Source organism: Varroa jacobsoni, unplaced genomic scaffold (genome assembly GCF_002532875.2).
Source record: "Varroa jacobsoni isolate VJ856 unplaced genomic scaffold, vjacob_1.0 scaffold_312, whole genome shotgun sequence".
Classification (NCBI taxonomy): domain Eukaryota; kingdom Metazoa; phylum Arthropoda; class Arachnida; order Mesostigmata; family Varroidae; genus Varroa; species Varroa jacobsoni.
Genome location: NW_019213214.1, coordinates 213,110 through 239,066, shown reverse-complemented (window position 1 = coordinate 239,066; position 25,957 = coordinate 213,110). Strand labels below are relative to the sequence as shown.

At 43.5% G+C, this 25,957-nt stretch overlaps 1 protein-coding gene across 1 annotated transcript; it reads left to right on the top strand.

Moving 5' to 3' along the window:
* Vps13D (vacuolar protein sorting 13D) lies at nucleotides 1–25,957 on the top strand. Its single transcript, XM_022831107.2, has 31 exons — nucleotides 1–316; nucleotides 2,290–2,577; nucleotides 3,699–3,889; nucleotides 4,259–4,711; nucleotides 5,120–5,418; nucleotides 5,630–5,894; nucleotides 6,038–6,257; nucleotides 6,567–7,499; nucleotides 7,723–8,063; nucleotides 8,327–9,298; nucleotides 9,505–9,699; nucleotides 10,033–10,383; nucleotides 10,615–10,850; nucleotides 11,030–11,414; nucleotides 11,737–12,060; nucleotides 12,192–13,121; nucleotides 13,287–13,697; nucleotides 14,082–14,286; nucleotides 14,407–14,793; nucleotides 14,998–16,448; nucleotides 16,945–17,299; nucleotides 17,453–18,060; nucleotides 18,382–19,412; nucleotides 19,781–20,876; nucleotides 21,124–21,315; nucleotides 21,582–21,785; nucleotides 22,058–22,402; nucleotides 22,762–23,063; nucleotides 23,394–23,490; nucleotides 23,592–23,738; nucleotides 23,991–25,957. Exons 2-31 carry the CDS (start codon nucleotides 2,481–2,483, stop codon nucleotides 24,072–24,074), a joined length of 13,107 nt encoding a protein of 4,368 aa, XP_022686842.1. The 5' UTR covers nucleotides 1–316; nucleotides 2,290–2,480; the 3' UTR covers nucleotides 24,075–25,957.

Genomic DNA, 25,957 nt, shown 5'->3' with positions numbered 1-25,957 from the left:
GCGAGAAAGTATTACCAGCTGTCTGCTAGTGGGTCCCTTTACAGGCACTGTTTGTAGACTATGACTATTAAGCAACAGCCGTGGCGGATAAATCTGTGTGTAGTAATAATAATATGTTTGTCAGTGACGATTTTTTGAAACGGCAAGAGCAGCTTTCGCAAGCCGAACGTCTGTAGTAGCCAATTGTCTTGTTAACGAGTGGCGAACGAATCGGTGCTCAAGGAACGTCACGGAAAACTGCGGAGTAATGTATCAGCGCTGATCATTCATCAGTGAATGCGGTCCTTGTGCGGCTCGCGCATACGGTGTCATAAAGGTGCGAACAGAAAAACCAGTTCATGCAATTAAAAGATCTCTGCTGCTACTCTTTTAACAATAGGGCAGACGAGCATATTCAAGTTTATAGAAACGGTGGACGGTGCTAGTAACCGAAGCGTCAAGGCTATTTTTAGTAATACTGATCGTAAGTTCATTAAGTGCTTTGCTGTTAAATGGCGAAAATACAACAATAAAAACAGGAAGATGTCTCGTGCGTATTGCCGGTCCATGTTTCCCCAATGAGGTTTGTCATGAAGCTGATAGATTGTCGAATAAGCGTCAACATGGGCGAGCTGACGTTCTTAGATGTCTGGAGTTCGATTTGGGGCAAGCTGGCATGTAATAATAATTGTGTAGGATAATTCTGTATGAACAACTATGAACTGTTTCAGACTGTATATTCATTATTTTGCCCCTATTACCCCCCCCCCCCCCCCCAAAAAAAATCGCTATCAACATTAAGAGGATATGCATGAGGACCATGCAAGGTTTCAGAGCAACGGTGCACGTAGTAAATAGAGAGAATGTCAGTTTCGATTTGTGCATTCGTATTATGTGTTGAAAAAATATCGCGCCAGGTGAGATTACAGTAACACGTTAAATGTCCCTCTCCAGCTAATACCATATATATTGTAGTTGCATAGGGGCAATCGCATGCTGGGGAGGCCGACGTTCGACCTAGCGGTGTTGTCCTATGCGCTCAAATCAAATTGATGTTCTCTTGCTAGTGATTATGAAGAACGGTACGGATTGAGCCAGCAAATCCCATCGCTTAGGCTAGTTGTCAGCCAGTACCTATAACAAGTAAGATTTAATATTAAAGTAACAGTGAAGCGTATTTATTGGATAGTGCAATCATAGCCATGGATAACCATATTCGCTATTTGTAAACATACTGACAAAGATACCGCTAACATGCTCCGTGCTGGTTTCTGGTCCGCCTGACGACTAACATCTATCCGTTAATCAATGTTACGTATCGAGGAGTTCTGCAATTATTTCAGTTATCTCATTGCTTATAATCTGCCATTGGGCCGGACAACGGGTTCTGCTGCATTACGAATCAGTCACACGTGATTTTCTTGTATGTACGGTTGCTATGCTAAATATCAGAACAACCGAAAAATGAAATTCGTGCTTTTTTGATTATTTTATCCAAAGCGTCTTGACCTTTATGACACGTTAAGGCACTTGGCTGGCAAAAAATAGAATCTATGGTTTCCGATTTGTTTTGTGTCTATTAAAAAACGAGCATGCTTGTAGAATCCAATTTTTGGCGTGCATTGTTGATTGATAAATAGATTCATGTTGAAACAAACATCTCCATTGTTCAACACCGAGACATACGCGAAGTATTTATTTTTTCTTCTGACTTATTTTGTAGGAATGGATTTTTTTATTTGTAGTTCTCTTTGAAGCTAGGATCCATCATTCTGGGAACATTTTCATCTTGCTTTATAATTCCATTACGTTTCAAATATGATAATTTCGGAAATAAGCTTCCCACACTGGATGCAGGATGTAATATCTATATCAACCTGTTCTTTAATGTTGCTGATTTAGGCCATATTTAAATACTGGCACTATTTATTTACCTAATAAAGGGCGTTAGTAAATTACGATAATAGCATTGGCATTTATGATCGATTAACGATTAATGGGATGCTGATAATTTAAAGAAGATTTCAAGAATCTAATTGCATGCTATAAGAAACTCGTGCAACCGTTGATTATATCTGCGCCCCTGACTCTCGTTGTTGTTTCCCTTATACTAACAACAATAATCGTAATAATAATTAAAGCTATAATTATGAATTTTTGTTACATGGTCTCGTTTGAAATCTAATTTTCCTATATTTAAATAGGACTTATTTGAATCTGTTAGATACATGCTAGTGAATTCAACATTTAGCATTTCGGCGGGAGAGAATAGGCTGGATTTATAAAAAGAAGAAGAAACAACATTTACAGGTGGGCCCACCTTTACAGCGGCGATAGGAAAAGCTACGATTTGGAATATGACAGATCGGCAATACCGTAGGCACGTTGATTGTCGAAAATTCAAATAGGGCAGCTGAAGGCCTCAGAGCCCCGTATTGTCAACGTACTAACGTGCGGCGGTCGTGCTGACGTGGATGTTATTGCTCCGTTAAGGCAGCACGATGCTTGAGGGCCTCGTGGCCTGGGTGCTCAACAATTCCGTGGGCAAATACGTCGAGAATCTCAACACCAGCCAGCTGTCTGTCGGAATTCTTCAAGGTACCAAATAAGGAGTATTGCATTTATAACGCAACAATTACGTGTACGGGGGTTAAGTCTTGTTGAACATTTATATCTCTTATTAAATGGTCATAAACAGAAGAACGTACGTTGGGTTTATTTCATGTTATTGTTTTATCTCGGGCAAGTCAGTAAAATTCTCTAATTTGGAAAGATTTAAGAAGCACCTCTATTTTCCTTCAAATAAGAAATTTAGACATTACCTAAAGTTCCTGTCGATTGTCACCCTATTTCTCTGTTGTATTATAAACATAATGAGCATCGAAACCTCCTAACTTTTTCACATATGTCTGTCTTAATAATCGCACGAAGTGCAAAAAGTTATCTTTCTCATGTAATTATAATTGACTCTATGGTGTGGCGTTTGAGTACGTTAGAAAATATCTATCTTGTATGAGGATTCGTTAGCGTTAAAGAGACACAGCACGTTATGGTGGCTGCTAACAACGTAAGAGCCGACCAGCATATATTAATTTGTCTACCCTTACGTTACATTATATTGTGCGAAAGTACAAATCTGAGATTAAAACATTTTTTTTTTACCATACAACCAGTTGTGTCGCATTTTATTTATAGAAACTCGTATATGTATGAATTTCCCTCCGTTCAATGCAATACCTATCCTAGCTTCAAATGCCCTCGTGCTTCCGTAGCGACCTTGAAAGGATAACGCTAGCGTAACAGCGTGTCTGCAGTGTTATGGGCTTATATGGCCTACGTTGTATAAAAGACTAATAGACATATTGAGAGAAGAAAGCGCACACTTTAGACCTATCTTATCAGCAGGTCTGGTATACAGCAGATATACAATTTCCATAAAGCAAAAAGCAGCAGATCCAAAAAATGCATAGTAGATAAAAAGTTACATACAACTATAGGTAGAATCACATATTTACTATTACAAAAACATGGACTTACTCCGTTTCTTTGTCTGTTACTATCTTTTGTTTACTTTAGCTCAGTGGAGTTGAACTCTACTTGAAGATAATGCATAGTCATGTTACGATGTTTAATTTTACTTTAATTGACCATAATTAGCTAATATTACTATTATAAAATTAATAAACAAACTATAAATAAGTTATGTATTTCGCTCTTAGGTCAAGTAGAATTAGAGGATCTGCCTTTAAAGAAGCAGGCCTTCCGTCAACTGTTGTTTCCGTTAGAAATCAAAAATGGCTACATCGGTAGAATTGTGCTGAAGATTCCTGTCACTCGACTGCGGACAGAGCCCTGGGTTATTGTCGTTGAAAGGCTTTACATAGTCGTTGGACCGGTATCGCTTGATCAGGTACTTATACCAGCTGACTCCGGCATCACTACCAGTATCTATTAGTCAACTCTTCTAACATCTACAACGGATTGATCTTATTTAAGGGCAACATTAAACAAACTTGTCAATATGTAGTGTTTTCTTAAATATTTTTTTTATATTGCTGTTCGCAGGTCCAGGAAGATCTAGTCAGATTCAATTAAAACGTCTGAATTATTCTTTTTATGTAAATATGCTTAAAGTATAGTAATCACGAGCCTCTGATCGACTAGAGTATGTCCGAAGTGACTTCTTGTGAGTTGATAGTCAGACCAATGCTCTTTTGTAAACATAACGAGAAAACTCTATCAATCCGTTCATTCATTTCTTGGCTCTGTTATTCATCAGTACAATGGCGAGCTTTACGAGCAACTTAGCCAGGTCAATAAGCTGTCTAAACTGGACGCTTTCGAGGCTGAATGGAAGTCAGCTAGACTTCGACAAGAAGCCCGTACCACCAACGAATACTACACCTATTCGTATTCGTCATGGCTTACATACGGTTCGTCGCTAGTGTCGTCAGCGATAAGTAATCTACAGTTGCGCATACAGGACGTCCACATTAGGTACGAAGACCTGGATTCTATCACCGGCAAGTCATTCGCCTGGGGTCTGCTCATAAAAAGTGCGCAAAGCGAAAACGCCATCCCCTCAACGGGAGGTAGCGGTTCCCCAGGCAGTGGTGACTTGCCAAGCGACGCTAAAAGTTATGTAAGCCAGCAGCTGCAGCTTAAAGGGGTATCGCTATACTGGGATCAAGATGCATTTCACGTGGGTGGCCTTGAGCTTAACCGAATGGCGGTAAGTCGATGTCTCGTGGTAGTTGATCGTACATATATATATATATCTATATACATATATTGCTATTGTTATTTTTACGGGTTTTGTGAAATTGTAGCTTATTGGTGTTGGCGACGTAATCGTATAACTAAATTCCATTCAAATGAAACAAGTTGTTTTATATAAATAACATAAATGTTTTTGCGATTTGGCAATATAAAAATAAGGCAGCAAGTGCGTAGTGGAAGGCAAATTCACAATAATTTTAACATGCAAAACATTGCATATTCATGGGTTGTGGCAATCTTATTACATCCTCTAAAGGTGTTCAGGAAACCGGTCAATCTTCACAAAGGAAACACTACTTTTAGGAGTTAGTATTTGTACATGTTTTAGATTTACTGCTCGCTGACAATCTCAACTTTTTAGAATTGCATGGACAATCTACGCAATTTCTGTGTTCGCGCAAATGAGACGTCCTGCGAACACAATTTCCTGCTGAGCACACCAGAGGGCGCGACCCTACTTTTATCGCGCAACCAGTCTGAGAGGCCATTACGGTCGCGAGATGAGCCACGCGTAAAATGCACGTTCCAAGTATCGATGTTACCAATTTCGATCGCAGACGGACAGTATCAGCAGATGGTCAGATGTTTTCAAAATATCGACATCAATCACAAAAAATGGAAATATCAAAAATGGAGACCTACTGTATCCGTAAAGGGCAAGTAAGTGTCAGGTGATGATAACGGATCATTGGCTGTTATTTCAAGAGCCGCACGAAGTCAAGCTCATGTTCTTTTGTGTCACGTTGATTTTAAATATCTGTGTTCCATTTTATAAGGAGTCGGTCTATATTTTCATTATGTATATTAAACAGAGATAAGCAATGTTCGAATGTCACCGATAAGCTAACACAAACATATCTTTGAATTGCAGTTGTAAGACCTGGTGGATGTTTGCGGTAAAAGCGACCACCGAAGCATTAATGAAACGACGAGCCTGTGCGACCATGGAGTACGCGCTGAAGAAAGCGCAGGAGGTCAACCGCTATGTGAAGCTGTATAGGCAGCACCTGACAGAAGATGGTGCCCTTGCGAAGGAACAGCTCGATGACAAAAGTGCCATTGAGAAGAGTTACGACTTCGAGACGTTGCTTTCACTCAGGGAAATAATCATGAAACGAATAGATGATGAAAGCAATGTTAGTATCTATAACGTTATCACAAATGCATCTAACGTCTAATACTGGTAGCCAGGCCACAGCCGTCAATATGCAGCTGTTAGTCCCACGTTAATGCAACTGACCGTTGACATTCTCACATCGTGCGTCGTTCCTTTTTGCAGAGCAAAAATGTAGCAGCGGCTACAACCGCAGAGAAGTCTCCGGCAGCGGGAGGCGGTCTGTTGCAGTACTTTTTCCCCGGCTGGACTGGATGGTACGGAGGAACTAATTCTGCCACTCCGGACATCACTGGTGATGGAAATCGGCATGCGCAAAATAACGGCGATAGCACGTCCGTATCGATGGTGTCCATCGAAAGCAGCATTCCCAGTAGCCAGTTTGGTAATCCATCCCTAGAATTGAATACAACCTATAAACGATGATTCATCGAGGCTTTGAAGGGTGATACAGATAGGAAGAGGCAGGAACAGGAACCTGTATTGTAACAAAAGCCTGCTCTCGTAGTAGGCTTTTGCTACAATAGTTTTTATATTATTTGTGAAAATTAATTGATTATTCATAAAGTCTTGTGGTTCAAAAGGCCTTTGTAACTGAAAAGACAGCCTTACGTTCCGGCCGCAAAACACAAATTTTTGTTCATAAGATAATTCCCCTTTATTTACTATTTCTTGTTTAATGTGCGAAACACAGAGGAGGAGCTTTTAGCAGCACTGAACCGATTGGACGACGAGCATTACCTGTTACGTGATGCGACCTTGGCACACGTTACCTTTCAGCTTAAAACCTGCACGATCACAATACTTCAACAGGTTGGAAGAGATGTGGGCGGTGCTTCGGGTGCGCCCGCGTCAGCCGGCTGTCGAGAGCTCGCCGTACTGCGGGTCGAAGACGTCTGGGCTCAGCTTAAATCGCATCCTAGGGCGCGCAGCTACTGTTTACACGTGAAAGTAGGCGGATTACAGTTTTCCGATCGTACACTGCCCACATTAGTGTATGCACATTTGGTGGCACCACACATAGCTCATGAGACGCAGATGAGCCTGCGTTCGGGTCAGAAGATCTCGGTTTCCGACCTGTTACGACCTCGCTCAGCCGGCGCGGGCGTAAGTGCCTCACCGACCCCACCGGGGTCGGCAACAACACCTGCGCCAGTGTCTCCTATCCCTCCTCCCCTGTTTGAAGTGCTATATGAAAAGAACCCACTTGGTTCCACTGCTGATCATCGGCTAGTTATGAATACACAGTCCTTGGACATCGTCTATAGTCCAAGCACGGTACAGGCACTGAAAAGCTTTTTAAGACCAGCTAAAACCTCAGCTACGGACGACTTGTTGACCGATGCCGTAAAACAACACTTGGAACAATTAAAACAGGAAACAAAAACTAGTCTTCGATCAAAAGTCGACGCAATGCTGAGTGGGCGACAAGTAATCCAGCGATGGGACCTTTGTCTGGATATTTGTGCTCCACAGATCATTGTTCCTGAAAGTTTCACGGATCGGGCATCGGTAGCAGTTATGTTCGACTTAGGACGGTTACAGTTGCGAAACTTGACCTCGTTCGATAGACCAAAAACAGAAAAAAGACGCTCCAGCAGCCACGGACCAGACGAAAATGATGATGGTATTAATGATTTATGAAATGTCCTAGCTAAGGCATGTTCCGTACTATAAAGGAATGTTCAAGAAAATTTCCACATGCGTTCATATTAACATTAGGATAGTTTTTTCTTGTGCCGTTTCCATGCTGTGTAATATGCTTCGTATAATGCCGTGCGACTAAGCTATTAAGTAGGACCTTTTCTATACCTACAAACGAAGCCATTTTCGTTTTGATTTATCTACAGAAGACTTCTTCCAAACACCTTGTTCATCACCTCCGGGCGAAAACGATTTAGCCATATTGTCAGAGCCTCGGACCAGTGACAAAGGTCGGCTAACTGCATTACCTAGGCCCATTATAAGTCCCAGTATGGAGTCGTGCGCCGTTTCCGAAGCCGACTTTCGCGAGCGAATGTACGATAAATACAGCCTGAATCTGCAGGATATGCAGGTAATGGTGACGACCTGCTCAAGAGAAAGTTGGAAGTTTGCTCAACTTCGTGGATCATCGCATCTGCATGTGATCGATCGCTTCAACATCTCGTTGCAGATGGAGCGTCGAATACTATTTACGGATGATCCTCAGGTAACTCTATTGAGCAAAATAATTAACATAGGTAGTTCTTATCGACAATTTAAATTTTTGTAGAACATGTTAACATTACGCTATCCTGGGAGTACGTATGTATTTACAAGTAAGCACTTTTCTAATTCAAACACTTACTATTTTGGCGTGCTTATGATACGGCCATGACATGTATAACTGATGAAATAGTAAAGAGGATTTTTCTTAATGTACCTAAGCTTGTGAAATCACAAGAAATTTCTAATTTGTTTTGCTTTGAAAAGTTTCCTTCGATTGTGGTACATGGCCAGCTGCCCAAATTAGTCCTACACGTCAGCGAGCAAAAGGTGTCTGCCTTAACCTCCTGTCTAAAGCTGTTGGGTACAAGCACCAGTGGGGCTGGCCAAGAAGATCTGGAACACAAGACTCCAACCATCCCTCCGGTCATTCGAATTCCTCTACGAAGACCAAATGATGACAGCGTACTATTTCTGGGCCGTTTCGTCATCGAACAGATGTCGGTTGAGCTACAGAGCAGGGGTCGATGCTTAGCTGAACTTCAAGTAAGCGGCGTAGAAGTTACATGTACCCGGCATCCGCGCGTTCACTCACTGCAGCTTCGGGTACAAGGGCTTTTATTAGTCGATGCTTTGCAGACATATGGTCCTGATTTTGATCTGTTACTGGCATCCCACAAACATATTACAATGGACAGTCGATCGGGCTCAATCCGAGACTCGGAACCAGCGTCGCCCATATCACCCGCCTCACCAAAAGGCCTGTATTGCGTCACTCCACCGTTGACGGCGGCTGCTGGAGCGGACGCTGGCATTAAGCCCAATATGTTGACATCTTTACTAAATACACTTCACATAAGTGTACCTCCGTTGACGCCTGCATCAGTAAGTCATTCAGATCATTCAGTGTCGGCATCGAAAAATCACGACTCTATGTTGAATTTGCCGATTGGGGGAGACCTTGATAATAATAATCAATCAGATGCACTCATAGTTGTAGATATGATCTGGACAGTTGATCAAGACGACTATATGCAAAACGATGCCCGCCTGGATGAGCGTGAATTAGAGCAGGACCTCGTACTGCATGTTGCCTTCAACAATCTCGATGTGATAGCTAATCAGGAGACCATCGTTGAGCTGGTCACGTTTGCACAAAGCATTCTCAAGGCCACCCAACAGCAGGAAATGGCGGCACAAGTAGTCAGTGCGCAAGGACCATCCTCGCAATCATTCAAGGTAAGTAGAAGACGTAACGATTTGTTAGTCATTAGCTTCGTTCAAGTAAAATGAGGTCGAATTAAAATTATTTTTAGATGATGCATTGTAAATATTGAAGTACTATATTGATAGGGCAAAAATCAAAACAAGAATGCTTTATTTTATACAAAGCATGACAGTTATTCTAAGACAAAATTTTCCTTTTTTTTTTTTAAACTTGGAAGGTTTCTTCGGTAAATGTGAGCTTCGATTTCCACCGTCTTAACATACTTTTATTGCGTTCATCGACTGACAAATCCTGCACAATTCCCACTCGAGAAGTAAACCTAAAACTCGCAACGGCTACCCTGTCCGGAGCCAGAATCGATGCTCAAGTCGGAGATATATTAGACCTACAAGTTGTCCTAGGAGGGCTGCAGGTAACTAATAAAACAAACTCTAAGGGTCACCAAAATTCACTGAAACTCAACTTACGTGTTCTGTATACGTGCAAGACAAATCGAATAGCGTTGTGTGATTTTAAACTGAGTATGCTTGTAGTGGTTGTCGGAACAACCCAAATAAACCTAGGCATGTTTTTGAGCGCATTTCTTCGATATTACACAATTAGCTATTACTCAAATATCGTTGTTACATTGATGTAGAATACATTCGATGAGGTTCTATTTCGCTAAGTAAACGGTTATCTAAATTCTACTGTCTTACATATCAGTAAAGTAAGCTAAACTACAGTATAACCTAAAAAATCGCAGGTGTGCGACCTGTTGTCTCCTAAACGAATTAGGCATGAAAGACCGAAGTCAGCTGATCACGCTCCATCTGGCGCCTCAACCGGGTCCGCCTTAGCCGGTAATTACGTGCTAAGCGTGGGGATCAATCCGGACACTGTTGGTGACGAAGATGTTCCTCTCGGCCGAAAAATATATAATACTGGGTCGCCCGTAAATACCGGCGACTCAGCAGCTCTAATGCTACACGTTATTCGAGAATACCCGGACACAGCGGCTGTCCACTGGAATTCTACCCTCAAAAGACGGCAACAACAAGAACAACAACGACAACCACAGCAGCAAAATACTGGAAGCTTGAAAAAGCAACGCAAGGTAAAACAAATATGTCTTTACGTAACTTCTACGGATGTAACTGTCACTAAGACAGTCGAGATTTTCTTATATCATTATTCATATTTTTAGATTTATTTTCTATAAAATATAAGGAACAGAAAACTGTAAACATACATAAACATAGCAAGAATGCCCCTCTTTGCACGCTAAGAAATAAGCGAGAACTTATTGGTATCGTTAACGATGTACGAATCGTACTCGTTTTCTTAGACGGGCGTGACTGAGCGTCGATCCGGCAGTAAAGACAACCTTCTAGTCTTAGATCTACACCTCGCCTCAGTAGTTTACACCCACTGCCCGCGGCTCCTGCTCGAACTCACTAATTGCGCCTTTGAATTCCGTTCGTACGTGACAAAATTCGCTGCATCCCTTCGCGACGCGGCCGCCGAAGTTGCTAAAGGAATCGTTGGCTCCGAACTTCCTATACAAGATCAACTCAACGTCAAGTTAGTTTACCAGCACTAGTCTCATGATATACTGTCGATGCCCCTTAACTCAAGTTTGATCGCTGACCGCATCTCTGCGAATTCCACAAGATGGTCATTCTTTATTGTTATGATATGCTGGAACTAAAATGTTAGGTACCAATAAGTATATTAATTGTCTCGATATCCTATTATTGCAGCGTATCTGTGATACTGGAAACGCCTGTAGTAATTCTTCCATGTGAGGCTTCGCGACCGCTAGTGCTCGTAGCTCATCTGGGTCGGGTGGCTATCTCTTCACTAACACCCCGACCTCAAGCGTACCGAGTTGAACTCAAGAACACTTCTCTTTATACACTCGATAGCGAGCGCAGTCCCGATCTGGACTGCGCGCGACATGGTAAGGCCATCCTTCATAACACTCACGTTGAACTTACACTGCAAAAAGGATGCAATAGTCCAACAAACGTGTGTTCGAATTCGGTCGACGAGGAATTCATCGTGGGTCATATCGATATTGACGAAGCGGACGCAGCTAATGAGGATACGTGGCAGTTGGACGGCTACCTAGTCGGACCATTAAAGGTTGGTTTTTTAATGTAATTCTCTTCTTTTCAGCATCTTAGAAATTATCTGAACTATCGATAATAAAACTTTATGACCGAGTTGAGTTGAATCTGTGTTTTGACATTACAACTTTTGACCTCGTGCGCTTCGCTTCGAGAGCTTAGATGTTCAGCAGCCCGATGAGAGGGCGAATTATTTGTTCGTCTACCAAATAATTGTTAACATGATTCTATTGAAACTTCATTTAGACTACTGTAACTGTCTATTTTATCAGTATTTTGCACGATTTGAACATCTTTCCTGTTTGTTTTTTTCGACTGTATACTTTGATCGCTTGCAGGTGGCACTGAGTAAGAGCCAGTTCAGCCAATTATTGGAAACTTTAGCTGAGATGAGTGGCAACACAATGGCCGAGGCACCGACTGAAAAAGCCGCAGTCGAACCCCTCGACGCAGTACGGGTCGGGGTCATGAAAAATGGGACAAATACGGCCAATAAAATAGCAGCAGCTGGGACTTTGGAGGCAGCGCGCATACGAGCCCACTTTGCCATCGCAGAGTTCCTGGTTGAATTCTGTGAGGAGCAGGGTAAACCTTTTGCACGGGTGGCTTTCCACGAGTTTGACTTTGAGATGGTTCGCCACCTAAGGCAGAGTCGAATCAATGTAAGTACCCCTTTGAGACGTGTAACGGAACAGGTTTTCTCATCATTATGACCTGCCTCTGTCCTAACTAGTTTGGCGAAAAGCTTAATTAAAGATAATCCGCCAAGGATGCGTTTATGGATTGCTTTCAGATGTCGCTACATGGACTAAACATGGAAGATCTTTATGAAGAAGAGACCTCAGCTCACCGTACGCTTATCTCCTCACAAGTAGTTCCCGAAACACCAATCGATACAGCATCAGGTGAAAGACCAGTAATTCAGCCAACAGCCGCGACTTCTTCAAAAGCAGCCCCAATACGATGCGACTACCTGAGCGTTTCTTGTCCTAGCCTCGGCATGGCACAGTTCACCATGGCAATGCCAGTATTTGATCAACCCGCACCTCCTCATAGAGATGATCTGGCATGCTCTGCGTTGAGCCATTCCCTTCCGGATGTTCTATGTACGAAGAATCTTTTTAAGAAATTAGACGAGCGACGCTCATTTACCACTCGACAGAGATCACGGCATGCTTGTTGCCCCAAAACATCTCCAGGCTCTACAACACAAGACAGAAATCACTGTCCCCAGACTCCACCTCCGTCGCCAACGCCATCATTGCACTCTGAACCAGCAGTTGAGTTTGAGAATCAGAGCAACGCTGACGGCCCCTCGGAGACGACTCTTGTCAAAATCGAAGTCGTCACACAGAGTCATGTCGGAGCACGCCTTTCGCCAGGCCACAACAGGCGCAAAGTGAACATCGACATTAACTCTCTCCTTGTCTGTATTAACGTTCGACCATGGGTGATGATTGTGGATTTGCTTAGTCGGCCGGCGTATGGATCAAGTAAAACAAGTTTGAAAATTGACGGCGATTTGCCGATTCAAGACATGAATACGACCATCGAGATGTCTGTGCAGAATCTATCGTTACAGCTGAACTCGAGCAGTTACGAGATCTGTGAGGCACAGGTGCGACAGTTGTGGGTCCGTCAGGAAATGACTCCTTGTGGAATCAATATGCAGGGCCGACTCGGCAAAGTCTTGATCTTTGATCTCACGCCTTTTGGCGGCAAGGTAAGTGGAAAAGCTATGTTCAAACTGCTTTTATGCTACTTAAGAAAAGCTAAACTTTGTAAAACACATTTTATATATTCTGTCATCTATCTAATATAGGAAATATTTATACACCTACAAGGTAGTCCGATTAACTTTTTTCACTTTTCCGCGTGACAATTTTAGGTTTACCAAGAGCGCTTTGTAACGGCAGGCAACGAAGCATTCCAATTTGCTTTCCGTACAACAGACAGTGTCACTGATTGCTATACGCTCGAGTGCAACATTCCTGGCTCCGTGAGAATTGTACATACGCACCTATTTCTATGTGAAATTATCAATTTCATCAGTGAGTTCACCATGTCGTACGACTCGCTAACAGCCAGCGTGCCGGCGATGCACGAGGCTTCGCGACAAGAAGGTGACCTAATTCAGCAGCGCGAAGGACGGCAAAAAGCTCGGGTCGATCTTCGAGTAACCGCCGATGCGCCACTAATTGTCCTTCCGCGTAATTCTCACCACTTCGATACGCTCGTTCTTAACTTGGGAAGGGTTGATATTTCTACAACATTCGAGCAGACCCTATGCCTTAACCAGGTACAAGTTAGCTATTAATTTATATAGTTTGTACTATTTGCGCTGACTTCGAAGTATTTTTTATGAAGATATATGTTAAGAAGAAGTTCATACGTGAAAAATTCGACCCGTCTAAAAAGGCAACTTTCCTATAGTTTTTATGTTTCCGAAAACTCAAAGAATGTGTGTAGAATTGTACATATAATGAATCTACGACCAGCCCTGACGAGGTACCAGGGCGTTTCTAGATCAACGAAATCAGTAGTCTTGTTGCTCATTTATTTGATAAACAATGTATGCCCTTTATTCAGCCTCTTTCGCATGTAGCGCCGCGGTTCATGTCGTTAATTGTAACAGCCTATAGGGTTGTATTCATCATCGGTAATTCATATCTTTGATTTGCAGGTTATGCAGTTATCTCTTTCCGATATGGACATGTACTGCGGGGAGTATATCAGAGCCCCACCGACTAGCTCTGGGGTAGGGAGGAAACACTCACTTGAACAGGTACCATTCCGCATTAAGAAAAAAGGCTCTTCGTTGCTGGATAATAAATTCGAATTGAGTCTCAAGGTGATGCGCAACCTCGACGCCGAAATAGTACACAGTGGTAAGTGCTATCAGTCGATTTGGAACTTTGCGAAGTTGGCAGATATCTTCATTAAGCAGAATTGAATACAATACATTTACACCTAACTAACTTTTTCTAGTCTAATCAATTACATGGCAGAACCAGATTATACGGTCCGCGGGCACGTGTCGCAAGCGTCAATTTTCTTAGATAAAGACCAGTATCAACTAGTGGCGGGAATCCTGTTTGAAAACCTGAGCGAAGGTGTTCACCTGCAAACATCTGCGCCGGCGCCAGTAGTGGCGCCCGCCCCCGAGGACGACGCCTGGCTGCATCTCTGTTTCGTCCTCGACCTGCATAACGTCACTTTAAGTCTCGTAAAGGAACGTGCAGAGACGGACAGAGACGAATACTCAGGCCACGACCTGGGTTTGGCCAGAATTGAGTTTATCGACTCGAAACTGTCTGTATCCCTGTTTACAAATGGACGAAAAGATGTCGACCTTGTGTCGCAAGAAATTCGTGTCTATGATACAAGGTTCAAAAGTGAGTTAGCCATGTGCATCGAACATTTTTTTCTATTAACCGACCACGTATTACACTTGAACTTCTTTGATCATCTTTACCAACCTATCGTTTTGTTCATATCTATGCATGTGAAAGGGTCCCATTGCAATCAGGCAGAGTTGTCGCTTTGTACCCGTGCTTCTAACTACTACTTATTTCTTTGTTGCGACTCTTGCATTGTAGACGCCGTTGAGCGCAAAAACGTATTTGCTGATATGTTATTGCCAACTCAAAGTGGCAATAAAGGCGATTCAAAAGCAAAAGAGACGCGAGGCCTTCAAATGGAGCTTCATTACCGGACGTTCCCCAATAGGCTTACGGTGCTTCTCAACAACATGCGGTTAATGGCCGTATTCGACTGGTTTCGTCAGACGTCAAGTTTTTTAGCTCTTCCGTCTGCAGCTAGTCAAACTAGTAGTTCTGCAGTAAATAAAAGTACCGCTGATCCAACAGCTAGCGGGCTGCCAACATTGCACGGTAGCGTCGACCATGGAATGGGGCATATGAACAGTCTGATGCCCATTCAACTGAAAGTTAGCATGACCGACACCGAAGTGGTTGTCGTTGAAGATGCTTCGACCTTTGACTCGAACGCCGTTATCCTCAAGTCAACAGCTGTACTCACCTGGCATGGACCAGCACATCGAGAGCGGCCTCTTATCTGCGACCTCCAAAATCTCGAGGTGTTCTCATGTGTTCTTGGCACAGAGGACGAAACAGCCCTGTCTATCATTGACCCAGCGACAATATCGTTCGAGTTGAATCTTAGACCTGTTCAAGCTACAATGTCGACTACGGCTGCAGCGATGTCGGAAATCTACGAACTCGAGGCTAGCTCACAGTTACTATGCATACGTTTGTCGTACAACGATATCAAAATGTTCCATCGAATCCTTGAGTGTGTCTCCGGTCAGGCTGTAAGGCAGGATGCCAATCAAGCCGAAGCAAAGATTGCTAAACTCCGAGAGCTGGGATTCTCACAGGTGGACTGCGCCATGGCGCTCGATCAATGCCAAGGAAGGATCGACGACGCTGCCCTGTGGCTTCTACAAAATGCACAACCATTGCCCGGTAAAGTTGCCATTAGTAACGGAAATCGAATAGCACTTCTTGGCCTGTCCGTATCAACGGCATCCGTAAAGTTAGCCGATTTTCGCATCTGTTTCATCGACGACTGCGGAAACGCCGACGTACCATTGTTGGAGTTGCGCCTCCGCGACACCGACGCGTCGCTGGCGCTTGACCAGCGAAACTGGCAGGTGCGATCATTGGTGCACATGGACTACTATAATCGGATTCTGTCCGGCTGGGAACCTCTTCTCGAACCGATTTCTATTGGGCTTCATTGGCGACGCAGCTCGTCGTCGATGCACATCGTTGAATTAGATGTAGATGGCCTCTTATATGTCAACATAACTTCGGCGCTAATTAACATCATTCAACGGGTTCGCGAGTCTTGGAAAGGTGACAACAAGGAATGTGCTCCGAGTGCGGCGGCTACTGCCGCAAACAAGAGAATACCGTTTGTGCCGTTCGCGCTGAAGAACTCACTCGGCTGCAATCTTGAATTCGCGACAACGACTGCTCTCTTAGGCAGCTCTGAACAGAGCCTCCAGCCCCAGCAGTTTTATAGGGTTAGTTCTTCCTTTCAATATAATTATAATGTGGAGGTGAAATAGTGAAATGCGTCTCTGTAGTACTATTTAATATTGCACATTATTATCAATGTGTCGCTTCGAGCGATCCAGAAAGCGATATCGATACGGAAGGCAGAATTAAAGGGTGACTTCACGTTTTTAAGAATATTAGGTTCAATTTGCGAAGAGGATTAAGCTTAGGGTTGAAATAAAGCAAGCCCATAGTTGACGTTAGCGTAGAAATAGGTGTGGCAATTTAAAGTTATTCTTTCTTCAGGTGTCGATATCCAATCGTGATACATGATACCAGTTTATTAGTATTATAATGTCGCGAAGAACAAAGCGTGGAGAATAAATGCACTCGTAGACGTCATTAGGTCATATGCATGTGAAGGAACTGGGCTAGCTCTATAGCTAATTAAGCAGGTGCAATGTATATTTTTTTTCACCCATTTTTTCTACCTCTTTTTATACAATTTGTGGTACATTTCAGGTACCACCAGGTGCTACTGTGCCATTCGCGTTTGTGACAAGTCGTGGAGCGGCCAGCCGGTTGCGCCATCAAGAGTCGCACGAACTCCAAGCTCGCCAGATCATTGTTCGCGTCGACGGTTGTGATCTCATGGCACCCCTATCCGTCGATCGGGTCGGTACGTACTTCCGATTAGCAAAACCAGCCAATTCCACTGCCGAAGGTGCCGTGACTCGCGTTGTTTTCCATATTGAGCTGGAAGGTCCGGCCCTGAAAGTCATCAACGTACGCTCGGCTCTTATGCTCAAAAATTTCACCGACAGAGAGGTGGTAGTAAACATTACAACGTCGTCTCCAGTCGGTTCACTTCTGGCAGGTGAGCGTCTCACAATACAACAGATAATCCACCGTGTGTTGTTCTGCCATAATATCAAGCTTACAGGGTGAACAAGTGTCGTTGCATTGGCGTCCCCGTAGGCCAGTTTGTAACTCATAAATTAACCCATTTGCAATGCGTTTGTGTTTCTAGTTAACAACAAGAGCTTGCCTCTGGCAGCGAACTCGTCGCTTTCGTTGCCGTTTGCCTTCAATTATACGTCACTGAAGGTACGACCATTGCGAGAAGAGCGGCTTCTGCCTACGGAATTAGGCTGGAAATGTGTGACGTTTGATTTGCCTGAGGTGGGTGTCCAACGCGAATGCAGGGCACTACACGCTGGCATTTCTCCTTGTTATTTCGCTGTCACCGTTCGACGGGATCCTTATCCACGAGTCCTATTCAATGAAGCTGAAAAAGAGGCTACAGGCCATTCACTGCTGCTGCGTGCGCCTCTTAAACTGTACAATCTGCTTCCATTGGAGTTGCATTACTCAATCGAACGACCCGTACCGATCTGCGGCCGACTCAGTGGTGTATTAAAGAACCGATGTTCCGTCGCTTTCCATCAGATCCAATCGGAAGACAACGTTGTTATTATCAACCTCCAGCTCGATGGATACACAAGCGTAAATCAACTCGAGCTCGACACGGGCAACACCCCTGGAACGTACACCTATACACTATTGATGCAAGACGCGGAAAAAAGGTCGCTTCTACTCAAAGCCAACGTTGTAGCCGATCAAGCGAAAGCATACAAGGTACCTGGCGCTATGAAAGAAGTTTGCTTTGTCGTACGGTAGTTAGTACGTGATAGGTTATGCCAGGTAGAACAAAAATAATGAGCTGGATTTATCAAAGGATAATAATTATAATAAGAAGAAGAAGAATCACAGTGATTCTTATAATAAGCTTTTCATGCTTTTACCATGTATTTTGTAGTGTGAGGTGTCTGTTAGGTGTTTTTTCCCACCCTTGTTCCTCTTACGCGGATATTAGGCGGTGCTTTAAAGATTTTCAAGCTTCGAGCAATGTAGTCGTATTCTTGGTTCAACTTGTGTGGTTTGAAATTCGTTCCACAGGTATACGTTTGCGCCCAGTATTGGCTCATTAACCACACTGGATTGCCCCTCATCTTTAAGCAGGATGGTGTCTTTGCCGAAGCCGCAGGTCAACCACCAGAGCACGAGGCAGCTCGTTCAGTGGCCCCACTCCTGTTCAGCTTTTGTGACATGGAATCCCCCAAGTTGTGCTGTGTGCGTCTGGGGTCGCGTTGCCAAGTAGCGACGGCGGGTGCCGGTGGAGCCACCAGTTTTCAACCTAAATGGAGTCAACCATTTCCTCTAGAAAGTGGCGTGGGCATTTGCAAGCTATTTCTATCCTCAAACGACAACAGCCCCGATCGAATGTTCAACATCGGCATCTACGGCGAGCAGGGCAAAGGCGTTTACCGCGATACTCACTTCATCGTGTTTAGCCCACTGTTTCAGCTTGTTAATAATACGAATATGACGCTCGACTTTGCACAGAAGTTCGTGACAACACAAAACGGCAGCAGCAGCAGCAGCGGTAACAGTTCCAGTGGCAGTTTAGGCTACGAGCGCCACATTACGTCGGCTATGCCGAAAAGCTCTGTCGCGTTCCACTGGCCGCGCGTTGATCTTGAACCGTTGCTCTGTATACGCGCCGAGGGGTCTCTGTGGTCAGGCGGTTTTCACATCGATAAGGCGATGAGCTCGACGCACATCCACGTCCGAACGCTCAACATGCAGAGCCTATTTGTGCTTGTTGAGGTCCGTATGCATGCGGGTACATACATCGTGACGTTCAGCCAACCCGAATCAGCGCCGGAGCCTATGCGCATCGAGAACCTTTCCGAAGTGCCCATAACGTTTTGTCAAGCCGGCGCCAAGCCAGATCTAAATCGTCAATACGTCGTAAAAGCGTCCACTGCGATGCCGTATGCTTGGGACGAACCGACGATGGCGCCGTTGATCTCCGTAGAAGCCCCAGGGGGAACCTCCGAAATCTATGATATGCGCACATTTAAAGCAGGAAACCGTCTTTACTACGAAAACTTCTTCTATATTGCCTTTACTGGAACCTTCCTTGAGTAAGTCAAGTAAACGTGTTGCCGAATTGCCACCACTCTAAAATGGAACAACGATTAGAGTTCGGCACGTACATTAAGTTAAAAATATGTTAAACACGCTTTCTTGCAAGCTGCGTGCCACATAAGATTAATTACCAATTTATTATTTAGCAAAAAAAATGCCTAATTGAAATGAAAATAGCACGCACTAACATCACTACAGTTTCAATTAATTTGTACGTTTAGTTACTTGGATTGAACAAGCATTCTTGTTGAAACTTTATTTCCCCATAGGCTAGTATTTACTGTGGCGATAACTAACGAGTAAAACGATTAACACTCACCGTATAGTAATAAATGTGAATTTGATTTCATGCTTTTTTCTTCAGGCTACGACCGGCTGTGCCGCAGAAGTCTACACGCACTGTGCGTAGTCAGGAGCTTGTACTGGACGTAAAATCTGAAGGTCGTGTAATTATCAATCGTAAGATAACCGGCTCGCGTAGTCAGCTGTGGCGTATGACGCCCGATCGCATGCTTCAGCATGAGGGTAGCAGTACACCGCGTATACCGCAGGCTCGCGAAGCTTCGCCCGGAGCATCTATGCGAAGAGCATCGGGTAGTCAAGGAAGAGTATTTGTCCTAGACATCGACGCACCGGCCGCTGATCCCCATCGCTGTGTTCCGCTCGTGCTGCGCAAACCGGACCCGCGTCGGCGAAGCCTTCAGACGTGGACGTTCACGGAGGACGGAGCGCTCAAGTGTGATATTGAAAACCTCTACGTGCAGTCAAAGAACGGTTTGAAAGGCCTTCAAAAGGGCGTTGAAGCAGTGCTAGGTCCCAAGACAGCATACGAAGCAACTGAGTTTCTACCGAACTCGGCTATCAAGCCATTGGGCCAGACCACTCTATCGCCGAGTGGTTCGATCCGTGATGGACGACAGCATTATCCGTCTGCTCAAAGGCAACAGCTTCCATTACACTGCGGCGTTAGTATTCAGAAAATGCGCGGAGGCTGTGGTGTTCTCTGCGTCAGGGTATTTCTTGATGGCCCTACGATTGTACTGCGGGTTACCGATCTGACCCGGGAAGAGAGTTCTGCAACCGTTCCTGGTCACCAAATGTCAACTCCTTTGCCAGGACAAAAACGTCGTGTGGATAATAGTGGCAGCGATATCCAAATCAAAGTCAATTTCAAAAATGGGGTCGGTGTGTCCTTTATCAACGAAACGGAGGAAATCCTATTGGTGACCTTAGAGGGTGTACTGCTCTCGTTTTACCAGAGTTCAGCAGAAGATAGTCAGACATTCGACATGTCGGTACGACAAATGCAGATTGACAACATGCTCGGCGATGCGGAACGACCCTGTGCATTGTACATGAGCCCTCCGGAAAGTCGAAGCGACCAGCACTCGTATCTACCAGCGTTCTGTGTGAAAGCGTCGCGACTAATCAACTATAATACCGATACTCTCGTTTTTGACGTGAGTAGCTACTCGAATATATGTAACACTTTTTAAAACTCGTAGTGATAACGACATGTTATCCGCAACGTCCAGATTCTAGCTATCCATATAAAATGATCTTCTATTGAATATCGTATCGTACTATAGTAACGTATTTTTCTTACTAGATATGGCAATACTACAGAGATGCTGGTAATTTCTTAAGAGCCGTGTATTCATCTGAAACTAACGGTGTGAGATTGTTGTTACTTGTTTTGGTTTGCAGCATTTCCTCGTCAGTATGAAGGACACCACATTAGCTCTTGAAGAGAAGCTAATGTTAAAGCTGTTCCAAATGTTCCAAGCATTTATCCCATGGCTAAACGAGACCGATGATCTGCATCTTATTGAACAACGCAGTTTAGCAGGCGATGTCCTAAGGGATTACGAGCGTAAGCTATACTTCAACAAACTCCAGGTAATGCCTACATCAATGCCATAGTCATTGGCCATTTGATGCACAATACGTAAAACAAAAAAAATCAACTAACATTAGCTTTTAACAAGATGGAGACATCTAAATAGAATAGGGTCCTTTTGAGTGATGTTTTTGGTAATTAGATGTATCAATATTTAGAAATCCTGCTTTACGTTCACCAATATTTTTAAATCCAGCGTATATTCGAGTTGCATAGAATGGAGATACAAAGTCATTAAATTTTTGGACCCTTGCTGCACTCCTAGGTGGAGCAGCACCAGTGCAAACTAAGCGTCCTTCCAGCAAGAGCAGGCACGCTCGATGAAGGTCTCCGCCACGTAAAGAAACAGATCAACTGGAGTCTAATTCGATTCGAAGACGCCGTCGTCCACCTGTCGGAGTTTGAGAGAAACCACCCATTCGAGACACTTTCGTTTCTATTAGGAACCGCTTCAGCTCACTACAGCAAGGTAGCTTGTTTGTGTGTTATCTTTTAAATGGCATACCAAATAGTTTTAGAAACAGAACTTGAATGAATCATACCCTCTGTCTCTTTAACACAAAGCACCTGCATGACTCGAAGCGTAGCTATAGTTTGTATTTTAGTCACCTTCTATTGAATGTGCAACAGGTAAATTTCTTACTCGAACCCGATATATGCAAAGCGTAGAAGGTATCATCACTGAGCTTCCGGTAATACAATAGTCATTTTTATCAATTCGTTTCCAACTCATTCATGCAGGAGCTAAGCAAACAGGCGCGTACCATTATGGGCAACGTCGATTTCTTCGGGAGTCCATTGGGCTTCTATCAGGACGTTCGGGGCGGACTTAAAGAAGCTATTAGTGAGAAAAATCCAATAACACTGTTCAAGAGCATCACGCACGGTGCCTTGAATTCTGCAGCCAAACTTACTGGCAGCCTATCTGATGGCCTTCGCAGCATCGCTAACTTGGACAACAACGAGTCAGCTATCGTTGTGGCACCACCGACGGCTACAGGGACTGAACACTTTATTGGCGGACTCCGTGGGTTCAGCCGCGGCATCGTTTATGGATTTACGGGACTTATCGTACATCCTTATCATGTGAGATAATGTTGGAGCGTGGCGCCAAATTCAAACTGGAACTCACCTTATCAATCTTTGTAATACATGCACAGAAGTGATTATCTAACCAGTGAAGCCGCTCCATGCGTCTCTATACGATTTTCGGACAAAATCTACGAAAATAGGCTATGTGTTAAGGCTTTGAAAAGGACTCCCTGCAAAACGTTAATTCGTTTAGCCTACCATTTTAGCACACGATTTTTAGTTTTAGTAAAGTGAAAGGTCAGTTACGTCGTTTTACTAGAACTATACTATACTCGAACTTGTGAACTATGGTTGAAGCTCGTAATATTATTAACTAAATTAAATCTGGACCTTTGTACGTGTATCTGATTCAGGGCTTAACGACCGGTGGTCTGACAGGTTTTATGGAAGGAGTAGGCCGTGGCCTGATGGGCTCTGGCGTTCTTCCTACGGTGGGCGTTCTCGATTTGGCAACAGGCATGGCGGCTGCTCTGCGTGATTCTGCTAAAACCCATGCCAGACCGGAACGGCGCCGTCCTCCGCGTCTAAGCCGTGGTCCTCGAGGTCTACTTCCTGTTTACTCGGCTCAGTTAGCCGAAGGCCAGATGCTACTGACGCGGATTCTCGCTGCGAATGCAGCACACAGCCCCTCCGAACGGAACGCTGCAAAGGAATTGTGAGTGCATGCATACAATAAATAATTCAGTCATGCAGTCTAAAATTTTTCGTGCGCGTGCTCAATTCTTGCCATACTTTTCTCCCTTTCAGGAAACTAGATTTATACCATTCTGTAGTGGTGAATTCAATTGAATGAACCAAGCAGTGTAGCTTGTTATGTTCTGCTTTGATTTTTAAACGTTAACTATTGTAAGGTAAATGAGAAATTATGGACATAAATGAGGTACTTAGATTTTCTCTAGAGGGTTCAATGTCACGCAAAAGCCGGATGTTGTATAGCTGAATGTAATGCTGACCAGTCACGTTTTTCGGTGGTCACTCTCTGTAGCTTCCTCGTAAAGCATCCAATCGAAGACGGCGGTCTTCTTGTCGTGTCCAACCAACGAATCCTTCGCGTTTCCACGAAGCATATTCTACTTGACGAGGTAATGTAAACAGATTTTCGTTTCGTTCGCAAAACGTGTTCTCCCTGACATCGTGTCATTAATAATGACTGAATGTATTTGCTTCTGTTTTTTTAATTCAGGTACATCTGAGCGAAGTGCGTAGTGCTCACCTCTGTGTCACGGTGGGTTGTTCTTCGCTGGTTCTTAAACTTGCCGAATCTTACCAGCAGCATAAGCGCATTGACTGCGGTGATTCTGACGAGGCCAACATTTCTGCCATTCGAGAGGTGACACAGATCGTTATCACGTATTCAGTAGTAGATTAATTGTAGAAAATAGTACGTTTATCGGTATTGGCAACGTAACCAATCGACTTCGATGATTCTATTATAAATTTTACGCATCTCCTCTTCCGTCACCTGTTCGCTTTACTGACCTGTATCGTATTGTGCCGCATCTACTACGCGTAATAGATAAATAAATGATCACAATAATATTGGTTCTTTTTTTGTTCATTTATTCGTCGTTGGTTATTGCAGATTGAAAAAGTGATCAACTACGCCGTGTGCACCTGCGAAGAGGAACGATTCCGTGTTATCACTCCTGACGATGATGCAGATTAGACTGGTTTGTTTTCCAGAGATAATGATAGAGGTAATTTGATTTTGGGTTCGTAAGGAACTGTGTTAATGAACGGCGGGGTCTGTGCCTTTGAGCCGCCATCAATGGCGTCGATCGCCGATGTATCACTCTTTTAGAAGCCAGATGTTTTAGTGTGTTGTTCGTTGTACTTTCATCCAGCAACGTCCAGTCGAGTGTTATGTCTGCTCATAGCTTACAGGAAAATCACGAACATTGTAACAATATTTTTTATGTTTTTGCGAAACATGGGTGATTTTAGAAAACCCTGATAGGTTCCCGACATAAGTTAGCCTGCGTATGTTTTCTCAATGTTTCATACTGCAGTATACGTGTGTACATGAAAATGATTATATATATATATATATATATACAATGTGATAGTATGACATACGCTCGTCGCACTGGTTACATGAAGACACCTTTACAAATTCCACCGCTAGCCACTGCCTTGATCAAGGCTGCCTAATTTGAAACCTAGGCCAGCAGTACTATAATGTTATGGTTGTAATTGCAAATCAGATCGGACAGACGGTCTGATTCGAGAAGTAGCTGTCTTTAGTGACTAACGACGGTTCCGAGCTGGCAGTTACACAGGACTAAACAAATAAAAAGCGGTAGTGGTGTCCGAATGAAGATCAATCAATATACAATACTTTAGACGCCCTAAACGAACAACTGATAACCTTATTAGGCGCTTTCTAAATAAAAAATAGATATATCTTACGATCGAAAGAAATCATGATTATACAGGTTAGCTAAGTGCCTAAGGAGTCAAAGCTGCCAGTAATAACAGTAATAAAGCATCGAGTTGAGTTATCAATGGCCGTAACTACTGACAACGGCTAATGAGCTATTCATATCGTCTGCTCCTTGGCCACTTAGTTTGTCTGATAGTTCACTAAACTAACACGCAATCGCATCATACGGACGAACTGGGAAAGATAGAGGAATAGCAGCCGCTGTCGGGTACTCTTATTCTATCCGGAATATCAACGCATTGTTTGCACTGAGATTGTCATCAGCTAGCTATCAGAATGTGATCCCGTTTTCCAGTCTCTCTCAAACAACGAAACCACGAAAATACAAAGGTTTGATGAGCCTACGCGCGCGTAGACTACCGCGTGTACAAGATCAATAACATGAAATGAAATTGACAGTGTTTGTAAATCGGAAAGAGGTATTTCAATACAATTCTTAATGGATTACGAACGTGAGAAAAGCTACCATGCTTTCTGAAAAAGACAGGACGATGTACGGCTTCTCGAAACTGTGTTCGTGTGGCCTGCACACAGGTCAAACCGCAAGTGTGAATGCGGATGTGTGTCAAGTAAGCTACAGAGGAAACGCGCGGTTCTTCAGCGCGGATACGTTGCTGTTGAGATGCAAGTCGTAGCAGCTTTTTTAAAAAAAAAAAAAAAATGCGAAATAACGATAAGATAAAGTCGAGTGATGAAAGTTATGCTTGTCTAAAATGAAAAACAGCATTACTATACCGTACCGACTGATTGACCGACCGAGTCATTGTAATTATGCGTCGAATTTTTATAGGACATTAGGGGGTGCTGTTTTTAAGTTACCCAGCAAAAGGTCGACACACGGCTATTCAATCATACAAGATTATATAACATTGTTTAGAAGAGAATAGGTATGGGTATACAAAATAAAGCTTTTGTTGATTACTACTATTATTATTAGGGATGGGTAAGAGAAAGAATTAATAAAAAGTAAAACCCTACATTGTGTGAGTTAGCATCTGTGAGACCAGTGACAACCTAGACGAATGTAAAATGCGCGAAAAATAACAAAAAAAATTGTATATATGGAAGTATGTATGCGTAGAATAAAATTATTACGTGAAGCAACA

Excerpts from the sequence above, each read along its gene's own strand:
- Vps13D (XM_022831107.2), top strand. The coding sequence starts at position 2,481 with ATGCTTGAGGGCCTCGTGGCCTGGGTGCTCAACAATTCCGTGGGCAAA. Across the intron at positions 8,064-8,326 it reads TATTTACGGATGATCCTCAG|TTTCCTTCGATTGTGGTACA; the intron begins GTAACTCTATTG and ends TGCTTTGAAAAG. Across the intron at positions 21,316-21,581 it reads TATACTTCAACAAACTCCAG|GTGGAGCAGCACCAGTGCAA; the intron begins GTAATGCCTACA and ends CTGCACTCCTAG.